The sequence below is a fragment of the Molothrus aeneus genome, chromosome 7 (assembly GCF_037042795.1).
Source record: "Molothrus aeneus isolate 106 chromosome 7, BPBGC_Maene_1.0, whole genome shotgun sequence".
Taxonomy (NCBI): Eukaryota; Metazoa; Chordata; class Aves; order Passeriformes; family Icteridae; genus Molothrus; species Molothrus aeneus.
Window position 1 is genome coordinate 35,387,135 of NC_089652.1, and position 16,728 is coordinate 35,403,862.

Below are 16,728 nucleotides of genomic sequence, written 5' to 3' on the forward strand. Positions count from 1 at the left end.
GCTGCATCTACTAAGGAAAAAGAAATAAATCTTTTATTCCATAAACTTGTTTAAGCTGAAATGTTCATTGGTAAGCCTGTAAAAGTGGGAACATCTGTGCTCCTGCTGGGATTTGATGTCTCACCACAAACCTTTCCATAAGCACTTTGTCTCTGGTAGGAGACAAAGAGGAAAATACCTGATCCTTGGCCTCAGTTGGGCAGCTCCTTCTATCCTCACGCACTGACCTACTGAGCATTCCTCCCAGCAGCGAGCTGCCTCCCAGGGCTACCTCCGCCATGGAAGCTGCCTAACTAATCTCTTAGCAAACACTTGCAGCAAACCTGAAGGGAGTTTAGAAAGGCAACGAAGAAGAGGAGAAAAAAACCCTGAAACTTTCTCCAGATAAAGCCTGTGGCATCTCTAAGAGAAGAGAACCCAGCCTAAATATAGCTCCACATGCTCACGTTTTCTCTTGATGAACTGCTGAGATACAAAGTTGTGGCCACCTAATGAACATAGAGATATATATTCTAATCTTAATCCAGTTTCCTGCTCCCTTCCATTAACCCAGCTGTCTTTCTGCCTGTCAATAGTGCCCTGACTATGCTTACAGGTATTTGCAAGACACTGCTTTCATCCCAGCAACACCGCTGGGATGATATGGCACTGCAAAAGTCCATCCCGCGCCCTGCCTGCGCACGGGGTAACCTCTCCTTAGGAGCTTATAAGAAAATCCACTGTTGAAATAAATAACAACTCTCAACAAATGATCAAAGAAGAAATAAATCTTTTACCCTTCTAAGACTTTTTAAAACTGAAATCCCATTTTTTAACTGGATAACAGTTAAGAGGCTACCGGCCACCTATTTTTCTGGGAGCTACGTTTTAAGCGTTTGCCTCATGGATGTTGGGCCGACAAAAGAATCTGTGGTCCTCGGGAGCAAAAGCTTTTAAAATAAAGTTTGTGTGTAGTATATGAAAACATATTGTTTGGAATTTAAGTTCTAATATCTAGGAATAAACAGAGCATTAAATCAAGCAAAACTGTGACAAGGCCAATATGCACATGGATGATGCCAGCGAGGCATCTCCAGCCCTTTGTTCACAGCTTAACAAAACTGTGCCGTCACACCACTTTAGCTCAACAGTGCCTGTCGAATGGGCATCAGCAGATCAGCCAATGCCTGTCACACACACAGCTGAAAAACTGTTTGAAAGCAAGGCTTACTTTAGCACAAGTCTGGTAGGAAAAGTGAGAGGGATTTTTAATCATCTGGTAAAGACTACAGATATATATTTAGGGAGAAAAAAAAATATATATATATATAGTCAGCTTTCTTCCTCAGGAAAGTAAAGCAGTTTTGCTCTTTTTCACCTCTAAGGAGGGAGTGGGTCTTGGTGGTGTTGCCTGTTCCTTGGTGTGCTGCTCCCTTCCACACTACATCAGATTTGGAATTATTTGCAAATAAGTAAAATTCTTTCAGGGTGGGAGGAGTGTCACAGGGAACGATCCCAATTTGTCCAAAAATCTATTAAAAATTAATTTTCACATTGTCCTGCTTGGAGACCCCCTCCTCCCTGTGACAGAGGATAAATGAAATAACATATTCAAGGAAATGTTTGTTTTGATTCTAATGCAATTATCTTTGCAGATGAACGTCTCTCTAGGTTGAGTGGGTTTTTTTTTTTAGCTGATCAAAATATGTTTTCATTGGTATTAACAACCTTCTCCGTCACTTCTCTTAACAGTCCTGGTGCAACATCGCTCCGCAAAGAACCGCAGCAAAATAAGCTTGTTAGCGCCAGCAACTTCAGCTCGGCACTTCCCTCTTTTTCCCAACACTTTTCCCCCCCCATTTTATGGGGGTTTTGACACACACCCCCTCCCCAGCCGGCTCCCCGCGGCACCGGGGCGAGCTCCCAGCGCTCGGCCCCTCGGTGGCGGCTCAGGGTGGCACCGGGGGGGACCGGGGGGGACCCGGGGGAGCGGGGGGCGGCAGCCCCGGGTGCTGAGCCCTCTCCCCCTGCCTGCCCGCCGCTGCTGTCAGCTCGCTGCCTGCACTTTAGCTGTCTCTTTCCCAGTCCCTACCCTGTCAGTTTCTGGGCTGCCAATTTCAACTTGAAGCTTGACTGGGCTGATTTGATGCAAATACCTCCAGGGAAAACCCTGAAACTGATGAACAGTTATGTCAAGTCGATTTTGCACCATCGGGAAAAGGTAACCTCTGCGAGAAAAAAAAACAACAAGGTTAAAGAGACAAGGGCTTTTCACGTGTAATACCACTGCTGCACATCTCGTTCACTGTTTACCATCCCTCAGAAATTGTAACTGTCAGAATTAGTCCTAATTGCAGATGCGAAAGCTGCCATTATAATAAAAACAGAGGCAGTGCAGGCATTAAATGTAGCAGCCTAATTTGTGAGACTACTGAAAAGGTAGAGTAAATGAATATTTCATTACTTTAATTACCAGGGACTACTCTTTTCTTGCTGTCTTATGATAAGTGTTGCTGTAACTAGCAACAGCAAACATCCACTAAAACATAAAGTGCAATAATAGTACTGCTGTCAGGATCGCTGCTTTAAAATACGAGCGGGAGGGGGGGGAAGGGGGAAATATAATGGTTTATCTATTTCTTAGAGATCCGCAGGAGCAGGAGATAGAAACTCGTTTAACGTCAAAAAACAAAGAGGCGAGTAAACAGGTTTTAGTCAAAGAAAATAATGACCCGGAGGAGGGGAGGGGTGGGGTGTGCGTGTGGTGGGGGGGGACTTGAGGACACACTCGAAAGCCCAGAGCCGGGAGGAGCGCAGGCAGCGCCGAGCCGCCTCCCCTGCGCTCCCTCCCTCCTGGGAGCGAAGTTTGGGGCTGCGAGGGGGGCCCGGCATCCCGGGAGCGGCGTCCCGGGAGGGGTTCGCACCTCGGCCCGGAGCGCTTCTCTCGGCAGCGCCTGCAGGGCCCGCGGGGGTGTGTGCCCCGTCCCCCGCCCCACGGAGGCGGTTCACACCTCTGCCCCGCGGCCGGAGCGGGGGGGCCCAGGCGGCTCCGCACGCCCCCGCCCCAGCGCAGCGCAGCGCCGCGGCGGGCGCGCCTCCAGCCCGCTCCGCTCCGCACCGGGGCGCGGACGGGGGGTGATGCTCCCCGGGGGCGTGCGCCCCGCCGAGCCCCCCACCTGCGGGACGGGGGTCTCCCGAGAAGGGGTGTCCCGGGGGCTGTGACCCTCAGCATCCCGGCTTGGAGCGAGGGGCGCTCAGAGTGAGGGGATGCCCGGCCCGGGGGAGCCTCCGCGCTCCGCCCCGGGCCCCGCTGCCCGCACAGCGCCCGCGCGTCGGGGCCGCTGCTGCAACAGCCCGGCCGCGGCTGAGACAGCCGCTCCCGACAGACGCGGGGAAATTTGTCAACAATTCGCAACCACGCTGGTAATTACATTCCTGGAATCCGCAGCGATAGATGTAAAGATAAGGGGGCTGCCTCGACTTTCCCCTCGGAGTGATCTGTTTGCAGCGACTTATTCCTCTTCCTAGCCTTTCCTAACCGTATTCCCCCGTTACGCCTCCTGCGCCTTCTGCCACTGGGCTCTCCAGAAACATACGTGACGAGTCGCTGCGCCTCACTCCTGTCCGAGGAGGCACCGGCTCCCTTCTCGCCTTTGTGTTCCCATCCCTCCGACCCAACTTTCCTGTCAGACCCGAAAAATATGCAAGGCTCGCACTGCCGCTGAGAAGCAGGACAAAGTTTAACTTCTCTGTTGGCAGTCGGAGAATAACTCCCAGGCAGGATTCAAGCAAAAGATCTGATTTGCTGAATTCTGCTCTTTGATTTGTATTTGTATGTTATTGCTACTGCTAAGGTTGTTGCCAACCTCAATTAGATCACAAATGAGATCAGTTTAATTCAACTCCCAAACTGTGACCTGACCATGGTCTGAAAGTATTCAAAAACGCATTTTAAGCCTTCCTTTGATTTCAAAAGGAATAGTGCATGCTTGGTCATTCATACAAATAACATAAAACGTAATTATGGGATGATTTGGCAGATGACATTCCTGCCAAACGACGCTCCATGCCAGAGTCTGTAATGCTATGGCTGCTGTCCTGGTGCTCGGGAGCACAGCACCCTTGTGTAAGGTGGGAGTAATGGGGTGTGTGCGATGTGGAGGTGTTTAAATGCGCTTGGGGAGGAAAATGCAACAGCAGCAACCACGCCACCATGAAACCCCCCAGTCAGAAACTGCTGTATCACTTGGAAGGGAAGCGGATCCGCACTATCAAATCTCCAGGAGGCTGTGACAAAGGGAGCTTGCAGCTTGACACACGGGTAACAACATAGCAAACACCTTTAATTCTGTCATGTCTCATACCCTTTGCTTTCTCACACATTTGTGGCTGCTCTAGCATTGACACCTACACTTTAAAAAAAAAAAAAAAAAAAAAAGAAGAAAAAAAAGAGCCCTCGACAATAAAAATCCTCAAATGAAGCAATCTCATTCCAGCTAAAAAAAGAAACACCTGGAAAGTTATTCTTCTGCCCAGTAAAAAAAAAGTAACTTATTAGCTCCTGCTTCTAACAGCTCAGTAAAGAGCAGAAAACAGCAAAAAAAAAAGTTCACTTTTGGGAATGAGAAGCTCCCAGAAAGCTGTTGGCTTTCCTTGGAGCCTGGGAGCTCACTCGTACAGGTTTGCCGGCGTAACTTCTCAGCTATTCTGCTGCTCGAATGCGAATCCTAAATTGACCTTCCTGCCTCAGCAGTGTTTGGGAGCGTTCCTAGAGAGGGCTTGGGTGATGTTACATCGGAGGGGGTAGGTACAGAGCGTGCCTGCGCGCTGGCACACACACAGGTGAAGCCTGGAGCAGCCCTCTCCTGTCCATGCCTCCAGCTCTCCCCAGCCCGTGTCTCTGATGGATTGATCCCGAAAGCTTCAGCTGCCACCAAGGCCAGCATGTGTCAGGCTGAGCGGCTGCTGTGGCTTCAGCAGTGCCACCTCCTCGCTTGTCCCCCCCAAACACCGCAGTGCCCCCACTCCAGGCCACCTGCAGGGCCCCGGAGTGCAGAAGGAGTTAAGGCTCTTTCCAGCATTACTGGGTAGGTTAATATCACAGCTGCTTGGTAAAGCATTATCCAGCACCTCACTTAACAAAAGCCTGCTTTTGCAAACAGACTCCTACTTTTCCCCAAGTGTCCAAAGGTGTTTACTGAAGTAAATCTGCCTAAATCCTCCATTGCTTGGGTCATGGGGGTGGTTAGGAGGGTGGAAGGTGTAGAGATAATCTCTTTTTGTAAATTCTGTAAATCTTCTGGGAAAAAATCAGGAATCTGTGTCACATGCCTCTGTTCAACTGGTAACATCTCGGTTAGTGTGCTCCTTATGAGTGAAATCTGCCATAGCAGCTACAGGGAAATAAGACATCCCTCCCGTTTCTCATTGTTCAAACTGTTCTTCCCTCTCGAAGTTCCTTTAGCACGTTTAATCTATTTGCTGATGGAGGGGAAAAAAAAAAACTGTTAGGATCTTAAAAGTGGTTTCTGGGAAAAAAAAAAATAAAAATGACAGTTTGGTCGGCAGGAGATAGTGTAGTTGAAAACTTGTCACTTGAGATTTCTGCACTACCCCGGTTATTCCAACACCAGCAACTGCATATTACTTTTTACATGTTGCAAATAGAGGCAAACAACACAGGAAATTTTGACAGCTCTGCCTGAAAGGGCTTAAATACTTCTCAGTAAGCAGGATCCAGTTATAAATAAACCTTCTCTTGGTGAGAAAAAAGTGGCTACGACCAAAGACCTCAATATTTTTCTAGAAAACTGTCTGATTGAAAGCACAGAAGAGCTTCTGAGAAACAAACAAACAGGCAGATATGGGGGGGACACACACAGGGATGGGGAGAAAATGCACATGAACGTGACTACAAAACCCCACGAGGGAGCACGGCTACAGAAACTTCCACAAATCTCGCCTTCTTCCTCCTCCTCCTCCTCCTTCTCCTCCTCCTCCACCTCCTCCTCCTCCTCCTCCTCCTCCTCCTCCTCCTCCGTCCGCATTTTCTGGTGCCGCCGAGGATTCGCTGAGTCGCTGCTTTTCCCCGCCGGGTCGGGGCAGCCCGGGCCGGCCGCCAGCCCGGGGACACCCCCGCCACCGCCACCGCCACCGCCACCGCCACCGCCACCGCCAGGGCCACCGCGGCCCCCGGCCCGCCCGGCCGCGACAACACCCGGCCCAACACCTCACCAAAATACAGGGGGGGGGGAAACAAAAATAATAAAAAAAAATTTAAAAAAATTTAAATTTCATCTGGGGAAATTTTGCCCAGCCAAATCTGCCTCGCCCCCTGCCACCCCCGTCCCCAAGGTCATGGTGAGTAAACAATAATAGTAATTAAAACAAAATAATAGGCAGCAGTCAAGAGCTGAGAGTACACACACCTGACCCTAACTATAACAGACTTCTCAGAGTAGAATTTGATCCCTCTCTGACACTTTCTACCTCAAGTGTTAGAGCGAGTGGCCATGAATAGTACAGGCATGCCATCTTGTAACACTATCTGCCTGTCAGAAGAGCCAAGGCTGGGTAGAGCAGGATCTATATAAGGCTTGTAACTAGGGGAAGCCCAACAAACAGCTACAAACACCTAAGTTATTTTACTCAGCCTCCACCCTTCTGCTTTTTCCCCCCTTCTTCTTCTCACTCTCTTTTTTTTTTTTTTTTTTTTTTTTTTTTTCCTTTTCATCTTGGCTTTCTGTTGCAGAATGCAAATGTAGCCTGCCGGCGGTGAATGGGCTGAATTGTGATTAAGAAGAAGAAGAGCTCCTTTCTTTGTTCTCCCCTCAGGGGATGTTTACTGGGAGAGACACAGCGGATCAGATATGAAAGGCATTCAGGTCAGCATTGATGTGAGCGAAAGTGAAATCATACCTAAGGCATTCAAAAGACCGCCGTGTCAGGGGTTCAGCTAACGGTGCATCTACTGTGTCTTCCCTGTTAGGCACCAAAAAAAGGGGAAAAAAAGGAAAAAAAAAAATCTCTCCACAAACAGGCATTTTTTTAAAAAATAAAATTACCACAAAAATTACATAGAGAAGGAAAATGAAAAAGTTTTCCCTCGCTTTACCTCCAGAGCAGAAACTACAGGACTTAGTGCTCTTTGCCCTTATGATCACGGATGGGGCAGGTCGACTTGCATTAATTGTAGCTGCTGCGATCAGCATCCTTTTTAGGGGGAAATGAATCTAACCTGAAGTGTGAGCGGTTTCTTTCTGAAGCACACCTCTGCATCCCACTTCCCTCTGCACGGCACACGCACGCATAGGTGCAGGCGCATGTACACATGCACCTCTCCATGAGCCCCAGCGAGCTGCGTGCCTCATTTATTCTGCCCCCAACCACGGTCCTTGCCTCCCTCAGAAGCCACTCCGGGTGATAAAGGGCAGGGTGGCATATCAAACCAGCACAGCACACCTTCCAAAGTGATCTTTCACTGACTTGGAAACTCCTCGAAACACTTTGCTGCAAGCTCGCAGCGCAAGAGGATGGTGGTGATCGGAGGCGTGAGGAGTTGGGGCACAGCTCTGTAAGTTAAAATGCTGCAAGGAAAAGTCTAAGCATTGTCGTTTTATTCACCAAAAAAAACCCCACTTGATGAAGAAATATTTGGATCTCACTATTTTTTTTAAGTCTACACTTCTCCCAGCCTAGTTATTCTCTCAATAGACTTTCCCAGTGGTTAGCTGACGCTGTTGGCATAAACAGAGATATGTAAATATGGAGGGGAAATATAGCAAATTACAGCTAAGCATACAAAGAGTTAGGAGGTGGCTGCATTTACAGGGGCTGAAATGAAAATGAAAACGACAGATCATTTTTGAAAAGCCCCAAAAAATTAAGGAACAGGACTGGGTGTCGTGTGCACTAACCAGCTCCACTATTCTGAATTTGTTTCCACCTTCAGAACCTTAGTTAAAAGATATTGTTTGTCTAATGCTCACAACTGCTTTAATGGTGACGTTTAATTCTGAAATATTTTCAACTAGTGTTTCTGCATCACAGATTTCTCTCCTTTTTCTCTATACTCTAAAAAGACAACTAAAGAGCAATCAAAAAGGTGTCTGACTTGGCCATTCAGACAATTGCACCCTTGTGGGAATGCTGGAATGAATGGTACAGTGGACACCCCAGCACTATTGACGTTATAAACATGTAAATGAAACACATTAGGGCAGACAATCAATTGTCTGTGAGCACTGCAAACCTGCACTCCCTTTCTATGTGACAGGCACAAAATAGTGTCTACCTTGGGAAGCCATGGTCTTGCAGAAAAAAAGGACAAAGAGTTCTCTTTCACAGAGGAGAAAATGCACCTTAAAAGCACTGGGATAATGCAGATGCCAAAAACTGTTGTGAGGCGAGGAATTTCCTATTTCTTGGAATGAATGTGGGGCTGCTGTAAAAGAATCAACACCCTTCTTTCCACTCTAAAGGGAGACACACATTTTTTTTCTTGGGGAATATTACCAGCCTGTCCTAGACTGAGAGCTTGCATCTCAGTCTCCCATATATTTCCCCTACCTTGGGCAGTTGGCTATGTACAATTATCGATAATTAACTTGTAATGGTTTCCTTATCACTTTTTCTTCCCTTTTCAAATACGCCTTTTCCAAGCCATCAAATGCATTTTCTTGCAGCAATTAGAAATTCCCCCAAAACTTTCCTTGCGAAGCATGTGCAATAAGCAAAACCAGTAATTACCGAATGGTCACAAATGGCAAACAGTAAATCAGGCACTAATCTCCAAATTCTCTGGGTTTCTAGAAACTCGGAAGAAAATAAATAGATCCGACCTGACACAGACAACAACCTCCCCTGCTCCATGCCACAGCTCAGCCTGGACATGAATCTGCACCGAGAAAATGCGGCTGGGTAATCATTACGCCCTGGCCACTCGCCTTTCTGGCATTAATTTTTAATACCTATCTCCAGGTGCTTTTCTGGAGGTGGTAGCAGTGCATTTGTCTCGCTGCCCAGCGAGCCAAATCCCGGAGAAATCTCCTCGCAACGGATTCCCGGCCCTGGGGAGCTGCCCGGCCCCGGGAGCGCTCCGGGTGCCCGCTCTGCCCGCTGCCACCTGGGCTGCACAGGGAACAGCTGCCTCCTCACACCCCAGCCTCAGTCTGGCTGCCTCCAAACTTCTCCAGGCAGGGAAGACAAGACTCACTTCTTCCCACTCACTAAAGGCAGCAGGCAGGCTTGCCTATTTTTTCCCTTTTTTTTTTTTTTTTTTTTCTCTCTTCCCTCTTTTTCAAGTGAGGAGTGAAGGAGGTTTTTCCCCCATCTCCAGCATCCCTGGAAGGAGGGTGGGTGGGTATCTTTTTGGGAAAGGCTCTGAGCAAGCCTAATCGTCTCTGCTTGTTTGGTCTGTGGTCTTGGATCAGACGCCCTGAAAGCATTGAACTTTCTCCCTTTTCTTTACAACTGGAAGCGAGGTGGCAAAGGAATCAAAGAGAGCTGTTTACTGAAACTTTGGGGTAAATTAGATACAACTTTCCCCCCTCCCCCCCTTCGCGGGGATTTTAATTTCACTTTGGATTTTCGAGGAGGGGAGCGGAAAGGAGGGAGGGGGGGGAAAAAGCCTCAGCCAACAAACGCCAAACCACAACAGCACGGAGAGAAGGCAGCTCATCGGGCATGGCAGGGCAGGGCTGCCGGCCGGACAGACAGGGCTGCCGGCCGGACAGACAGCGCTGCTGCCGGGCCCCGCTGCTCCGCACCGCTCCGCGCCGCTCCGCACCGGCCCTGCGGCCGCCGGAGCAGCCCCCGCCTCCGCGGGGCGCCCGTGCGGAAAGGGGGCTCACTGCCCTCTCCTCCTCCTCCTCCTCTTCTTCCTCCTCCTCCTCCTCCTCCTCTTCTGCCGCCACTTCTCTCCCGAGTGAAAGTGCCGCGAAGTGAGTCAGGCGCTGGGAATCATCTGACTGAACTTCCCGGAGCTCCGCCGCATTCCTGGGCTGCCGCTCCCGCACCTCCCGCCCCCCCCGCCCCGCTTTCGGGGTCCTCTCCTTCCCATCCTTCCCCCCTCCTCCCCGGGGGGCTCACCCCTCATTGATTTCCACATCGCCTCTCTCAGCCCGCCTCCCCCCCGCACACCTCTCCTGCACTCCAGCAGCTCTCATCAACCCCGTTATCTTGGAAAATCCCGAGCCTGCTTCCTTTCTACCCTATTTAGCTCCGCTGTAATTTTATCCAGCGCCGGTATCTCATCCCGAGCCTTGCCCATCCCCGCACACACGCAGATACACGCACACAGGCGTGCAGCCCACTGAGGCATTAGTTGGATTATTCTGTTTTGTCCCCCCGTCTGTAATGTGTCTGGGATTCACTAACACTCCTCTCGCTTCCTTCATGACCATCTATTTTTATTTCCTTTTTCGTGGCTTTTAAATTTTATTTTGGTTCTGCTGCGTTTCTAAGGAATTTCTGTCCGAGTTCGATAAGCATCACCGTTCCTGGTGTTATCAGCAAAGACACAAGCTCAGAAGTAACATCTTTTCCACGATTCCAGGAAAGAAGAAAAATCCACTCAGTCCAGATAAATCCTAGGCAATTCCCAACGGGAAAGGCATTGGATACGTGCTTGTCGAGAAAGAGAAAATGAAAAAAAAAAAAAAAAAAACAACGAACAAACCAAACCCACCCTCGCTCTACCTGCTGCTCAGAACCAGGGCATTTCTCACTCAGAAATGAATGAAAGAAACAAATTAGGGGAGCACAAAGTGGAAAGGGGGGACAGACAGAAAGTAGGGAATTATTTCCTTCCCCCCCCCCCCCCCCCCCACACACCCCGTGTCTTGGCCAGAGTAAGACACTGAAGGGAGAACTCAGCCCTTCGCATAAGCAGCGCACACACACTTGAAGTTTGCGGGATCTTTAAGTGGTTACCTTAAAAATCGCAATTAAACTTTCGTCTCCCAAGTGTGGTGGCTTTTCCAAGTTAGTGCAGCTCCCTGAAAACACCTTTTTGCATGGGAACAACCAGAATCTGCCACCCCGCTCCATACGTGCTCCCAAAGACTTGGCTGCACTACCAGGATACGGTCCTGGTGTCCTGGGCAAACAGAGGCATCCAGGATTTTTTTTTTTTTTTTTTGGGGGGGGGAGTAAGGGTGGTGGTGGTGGTGGTGGGGTTTTTTTTAGTAGTCAAATCATGTTGAGAAAATATTAAACACGTAGATGCATCCCTCATCAGAGAGCATGTGATGGGTTTAACACGCTAAACTAATAGTCCTGCCTGGAAAAGCAAGGAGGCTGAGGAAGAAGAATAAAACATCCTCAAACACTCAGAATATTCTTTACTGCAAAAGAGCACTTCTGGATGCGTTGCTTTAAATCTCATTCTCTTTTTCTCTCAAAAAAATGACTGTTTAACATAAGAAAAAAGGCTACTTGACACAAAGCTTTTGTTATCCAGTTGATCAGCAACGTGCTTTAGATACTTGTAAGGGGAAAAAAGCCCCACAACAGACATTGATTTTAGAAAATCAATAACCAACATTTAATAAAAAGAACAGAGGAAACACAAGAGAGGAGAGGGAAACATTACGTGTAATTTTAATGTCTACTAAATTACCCAGAGATGAGGGGAAGGGGAGGTCTCCTCTGTGAGGACCACCTTAAATAATGACAGACACAAGAGTAAAGGGTGGTGGTGGAGGGGGAGAGACTTTAAAAAAAGATAACAAGAAACGGATCCTTGGGAAGCTGCTCGGAATATATTATTTTAGTTGGGGTATTTTTTTTTTTTTTGTAATACTAAGCCAAGCAAATAGATCAAAGACAACACAAAGGGAAAAGCCAGTGTAACATAACGAACAGTTTCTGACTAAAATTCCTCTATCACTCCCCCATATGGCTCGACGCCTCCACCACAACAAGAAAAAGACACACACACGCGCACACACACACACACACACACACACACACACACTCACAACCTAGAGAGAGGCAAGGGGAGGGGGGGGGCAGGATCATTTGTTTCTAATCAACATTCTCTTGTCTTTGTGTTTTTTGTTGTTGTTGTTGTTGTGTGCGTCCCCCTCCTCCTTCAGCCCCCCTCCACCTCCACCTCTCCACTTAAATGAAGTAGCTGAGCTATAAGCGCATGGGTTCAGGTTCACACAAATATCTTCCTTCCTCCGGCTCCTCGAGAGGAAAGTTGTTGGAAGTGGGGCCGGGATGGCCACGGAGGGGCTGCGGGCGGGGAGGGGGGAGCTGGCGGCGGGGAAGCGGCTATCAGCCGGGAGAGAAAGGAAGAAACTAAGGGAGGGACGGGGAGAGACGGAGAAAGAGAGACCCACCACACCAGTGAAAGCTGCCAAATGTGAAATCAGCCCAGAACACCGCGTCCCACTGCGCCCCGGCCCTACGCGGCCGGCGGGGACCGGGGGAGAGGGCAGCGACGGACAATCGGGCACCGAGCTCATTAGTATTATTAATTATCAGGGAGGAGGAAGTTTCATTTTCGAGTCCCTAACAATAAGGGGAAAAAAAAAAAAGAAAGAAAGAAAGAAAGAAAGAGAGAGAGAGTCGCCGCTAACTCGGTGCCAGCCCGCCTCGGGGTTCTCACGCTGCCGGGTTTTTTTCCCAGGGCCGCCCGCCCCGCTCGTTCCGCGCCGCTCCGCGCCTCCCACCGCCCCGCTCCGCTCCGCTCCGCTCCGCGCCCCGGCCCGGCCCGCACTGACAGCGCCGGAGCGAGCCGGGCAGCGCTGCCGGGCGAGCCGGGCCGCCCCCGCCGCTCCTCCGCCGCTCCGGGGCAGCGGCCCCGCCGCTCGGGGCCGCGGGGGCAGCGCCCGCTCCGCTCCGCGCCCGCGCAACAAACTTTGGGGCGCGGCGGCGGCGGCGGCGGCGGCGGGCGGGCGGCAGCGCTCCCCCCGCGCCCCTCTCCGCACCGCCGGCGCTCCGCGGCCGCGCAGCTCCGCGGGACGCCGCGCAGGGAGGGAGGCGGGGGGCGGCCAGCCCCGGCTGCCGTGCCCCCCTCCCCGTCCCGCTCCCCGTCCTGCCGCCGCCGCCTTTCCCCCCACGGCCGCGGCGGAACCGGCCGGAAAAAGTTTTCCCGGGGGGCCGTCTTACCGTTTTTCCTCCGGGGGTTGGCTTGTTTTCGCCTCTTACACCTGGGGCCATCCGCCATGATCTGCTGCTTCATTGATAAGAGTGGATCAGATGGCAGTTCGCATGGGCTCGACTCCCTGATTCAGCAGCAGCGGCGGCGGCAGCGGCAGCGGCAGCAGCAGCACGCAGGCTCTATGTAACGACCAAACACAGCGACAATGTGGGCATCGGGATGTCCCATTTAAACGCAGGGCGCCAACGGGGACCCCAGTTTGCACCCGAAAAAGAACCCATCCACGCACACGGCGAGGCTGGCCGTGCCGGGGGAGGTGGGACGCGGTCGGAGCGGGCTCCCCCTCTCTCCCCAGCCGGGCAGATTTCTTCTTTATTTATTTATATATTTATTTATTTATTTATTTCTGCTCCCTCTCTCTCTCTCTCTCTCTCTCTCTCTCTCTGTGTGTGTGTGTCTCTGCGTGTGTGTGTGTGTGTGAGCGCGTGTGCGTGTGTCTCCCTCCCTGCGTGTGTGTGTGTTGCACCAGCAAAGCAGATCAGAGAGAGAGAGAGAGAGAGAGAGAGACAAGAATTACATCTCAAATGAGTCATAACTCATGACCGTATGAGGGAATGCACAGCTTTTACAGTAGGCTGTTTGACTCAATGCTAGGCGGACCATTTCCTCCTAAAAGTACTTTAATTTGACACTAGAACTTCTTTTCACGAGAAATCCTACCCTTCTCCTGCCTTTATTTTTTTTCCCCACAAAGTGCTCTCCAGCAAAGTGATAAGAGGAGAGGGAAACATGGCTCTCCCCTGTCCTTTTGGGGTAAAGCTCAGCACGGATACCTCCCCCTCCCCCTAACAACGAGGAGTGTAATTATAAACCTCTGTCACCTTTTTAGTCAGTTTGACAATATTCAGGGTTTCCCCTGCCCCTTAGTTAAACAAAGCTTCAGAGTGTCATATTTTTTTTTTCCTTCCCAGAAAAGAAACAGAAATCAAAACTACCGCTGTCAGAGTTTTCAGCCCTTCAGTTGGGTTTTGGGTTTTTTTGTTTTTAAGGAAAAAAAAAAAGAAATAAAACCAACTTGTAAACTTTTAGACCTACTGTGTGTGCCTGCGTGCCCGGGCTGGGCAGGAGGCTCTATCTGTCAAAGGGAGAGAGGGGCAGGAGCGTTTGGTTTGCTGCAAGAACGCTCCTGAAACTCAGTCCATCTCGAAGAAGATGCTGTAGCTTTAAAGATGCTTTGACTTGAGGATTAGTTTAAACAGGGGGCTATAAAAGATGTAACAGATGCAAACTGTAAAACAAGGGCAATTAACCCTTGCTCTCCTGAGCAGGATGCCCCCTCGCCTTCGCATCTATTGTCTTCTCCTGCACTGGGAGTTTTACATAAAACCCAAAAAAATATTACCTGACTCAACAGTTTGAATATATATATTATATATATATGTATTTAAAGCAGAGTGAGATTTCCCCCCCCCCCCTTTTTCCTCTTTCCTCTCCCTTGTGTCTTTTTACTTTGCTGGAGCTTCACACCAGGACTGAGCAGTGAAGTGTGCTGCTGTTGGGTCTTTTTATTCTGCCTGAACTCTCTCCTCAGGCGTTTGCTGTTATAAAACCTGCTTGGCTATAAATAAAAAAATAATAAATCTTCAAGCAGGTAAGAGGATGGGGAGATTGAGAGAGTGTGCGTAGGGTCAGCGTGTTTACTCACACTCTCCTGCCTGGGATTCCGCCTGGACAGAGGGAATGGGTGGCTCTGTGGATGTGCATGAATGTGGCTGAGCAAAGAAGAGGCTGAGAAATGTGCTAGAAACTTTAGCATTCGCCAGTTATTCCCGAGGCTGGGGTGGGCAATGGTGGCATCACCGCGGCAGATCTGCCAGGAGAGGAGAGCAGCGGGGAGGGAGGACAGGCACCGAGGCGAGCCCGGACCCTCAGCCTGCCTCGGCAATTGGCGTTTTCATGCAAAACGACCAATGGTGAATTGTTTTAAATGCATTTCACTCCCTTCCCTACTCTCCAGCCTCCCGCAAAAAAGTTGTCAATAATTTTAAACCTGCAAATTTCGAGAACACTTTTCTTCCCAGACTACCGGCAAGCTTTTAAAAATATGTATTAATTTTATTTTTTTTTTCCTTTTGGTAAACGACTTTTAAGTTGTTTCAGCCTGTACTTTCACTTCTTGCTTTAGGCTCCCAGAAGCTAAGGTGTTACTTCAGCCAGCTTCACAAAATAAAATATAGAAATGAAACCAACTATGCAGACAAAACAGCAAAACTTTCTGTTTGGGGAAACACATCCTTTGCCGGGGAGCCCTGCCCGGGGCTGGGGCTCCAGCGGTGCCCGGCCGGGCTGGCTCTGCAAGCTCAGGGCATGCAAAGCATTAACAGGTACCTGCAAACTTTCAGAGCTCAGATGTAAAACCTGAAATAAAAAGAGCAGGAGGTGGGTGGGGGGATGTTTCGGGTTTTTTTTTTTCTTGCAGGAGGACCAAGTCCTTTCCTAACACTAAAACTTTTGCTGCTGCGTTTTAAAAGGCAGCTCCCGTACCTGGCTGACAGGTAAGGGGAGCAGGGGTGGTGGTGGCACAGCCCCGAGCACCCCGAAACTGCTCATCCCTTCCTGGAGCGGTGCTGGGGTGACTTCAGGTTTCGGTTCAAAAGATTGAAAAAAAATTTAAAAAATATTTTTTTTTTCTCCCCAAGTATAAACAATCCAGAAAAATTAAAATACTCTCGAAATGAAATAACCCCTCTGATGCGTGAGATGGTGTGAGGAAAAAAAAAAAAAACAACAGAAGAGAAGAGGGAAAAAAAAAAAAAGAGAGAAAATGGAATTAAATTCCGAACCTACCTGCGAAGTCTTGTTTGTAGTTTTGGCCAGAAATGGTGAGAAGAAAAAGCATGAAGAAGCCGCGAAGTGGAGGAGAAAAGGTGAAGGGAGATGCAGCTCCTGGAGAAATTGTAAAAAGCCTTGCAAAGAGTTGTCGGAAGGACCGTTATTCCTGCTGGGCAGGTTAGGACTGATCTCTTTCTGCCACTCCAGGAAACACAAACCTGGGGACGGACTGACGTGTTACGCCTCTTCTAATGACATTTTTTTCTTTTTCTTTTCTGTACGAGCGAGAGGAGAGACCCTGCAACACACGCCACCTATCTTTGTGGGGAGGGATAATTGGAGAGCACCAAACGTGAGCATCATGTGGAAACGTGATCGCCAAGTTTCTCTCTGGGAAAGGATCTGGGATAGATTATACCTTGAAGTCTCCGCGAACGCTTTAGCGGCAGAAATGCAATTCCACCTCCTCCCGCCCGCCCCCCGCCCCGCGCCCGCCCCCCGCCCCGCCGCTCCGCTCCGCGCCGCTCCGCGCCCCGCGGAAACTCAGCGCGCCCCGCCACCGCATCCCAACCCCCCCGGGGGCTGCGGCCCCCCTGCCCCGCCGTGCAGCCCTGCCCTCCCCCCGCTCCCGGCCCGCATCTCTGCCAGCCCCGGGCCGCATCCCCGCTCACCCCCCCGGCCCCAGGCGCATCCCTGCCCCAGGGTCCCCCCGCGCATCCCCCGGGCGGCATCCCCCGCCCCCTCCCCAGCAGGATCCCGCCGGATCCCCGGCCCCCGGGCTGGATCCCTGCCGGTTCTGCCATCCT

The 16,728-nt window shown here is 50.3% G+C and overlaps 1 protein-coding gene across 3 annotated transcripts in view; it reads right to left on the bottom strand.

Moving 5' to 3' along the window:
* The window catches only part of ZEB2 (zinc finger E-box binding homeobox 2), a 114,189-nt gene extending 97,831 nt beyond the window's left edge, over window positions 1–16,358 (bottom strand). The window contains exons 1-4 of one of the 3 annotated variants that reach the window (XM_066554029.1): window positions 16,341–16,352; window positions 16,141–16,220; window positions 15,938–16,036; window positions 13,099–13,269 (exon numbers count right to left, since the gene is read on the bottom strand). In XM_066554029.1, coding sequence (XP_066410126.1) covers window positions 13,099–13,171 — 73 coding nt within the window. In that variant the 5' untranslated portion in view covers window positions 13,172–13,269; window positions 15,938–16,036; window positions 16,141–16,220; window positions 16,341–16,352. Of the gene's footprint in view, window positions 1–13,098; window positions 13,270–15,937 lie in introns of all 3 variants that reach the window. The other 2 variants (XM_066554028.1, XM_066554027.1) reach the window with 2 other exon arrangements.
* Window positions 16,359–16,728: the final 370 nt, after the last annotated feature.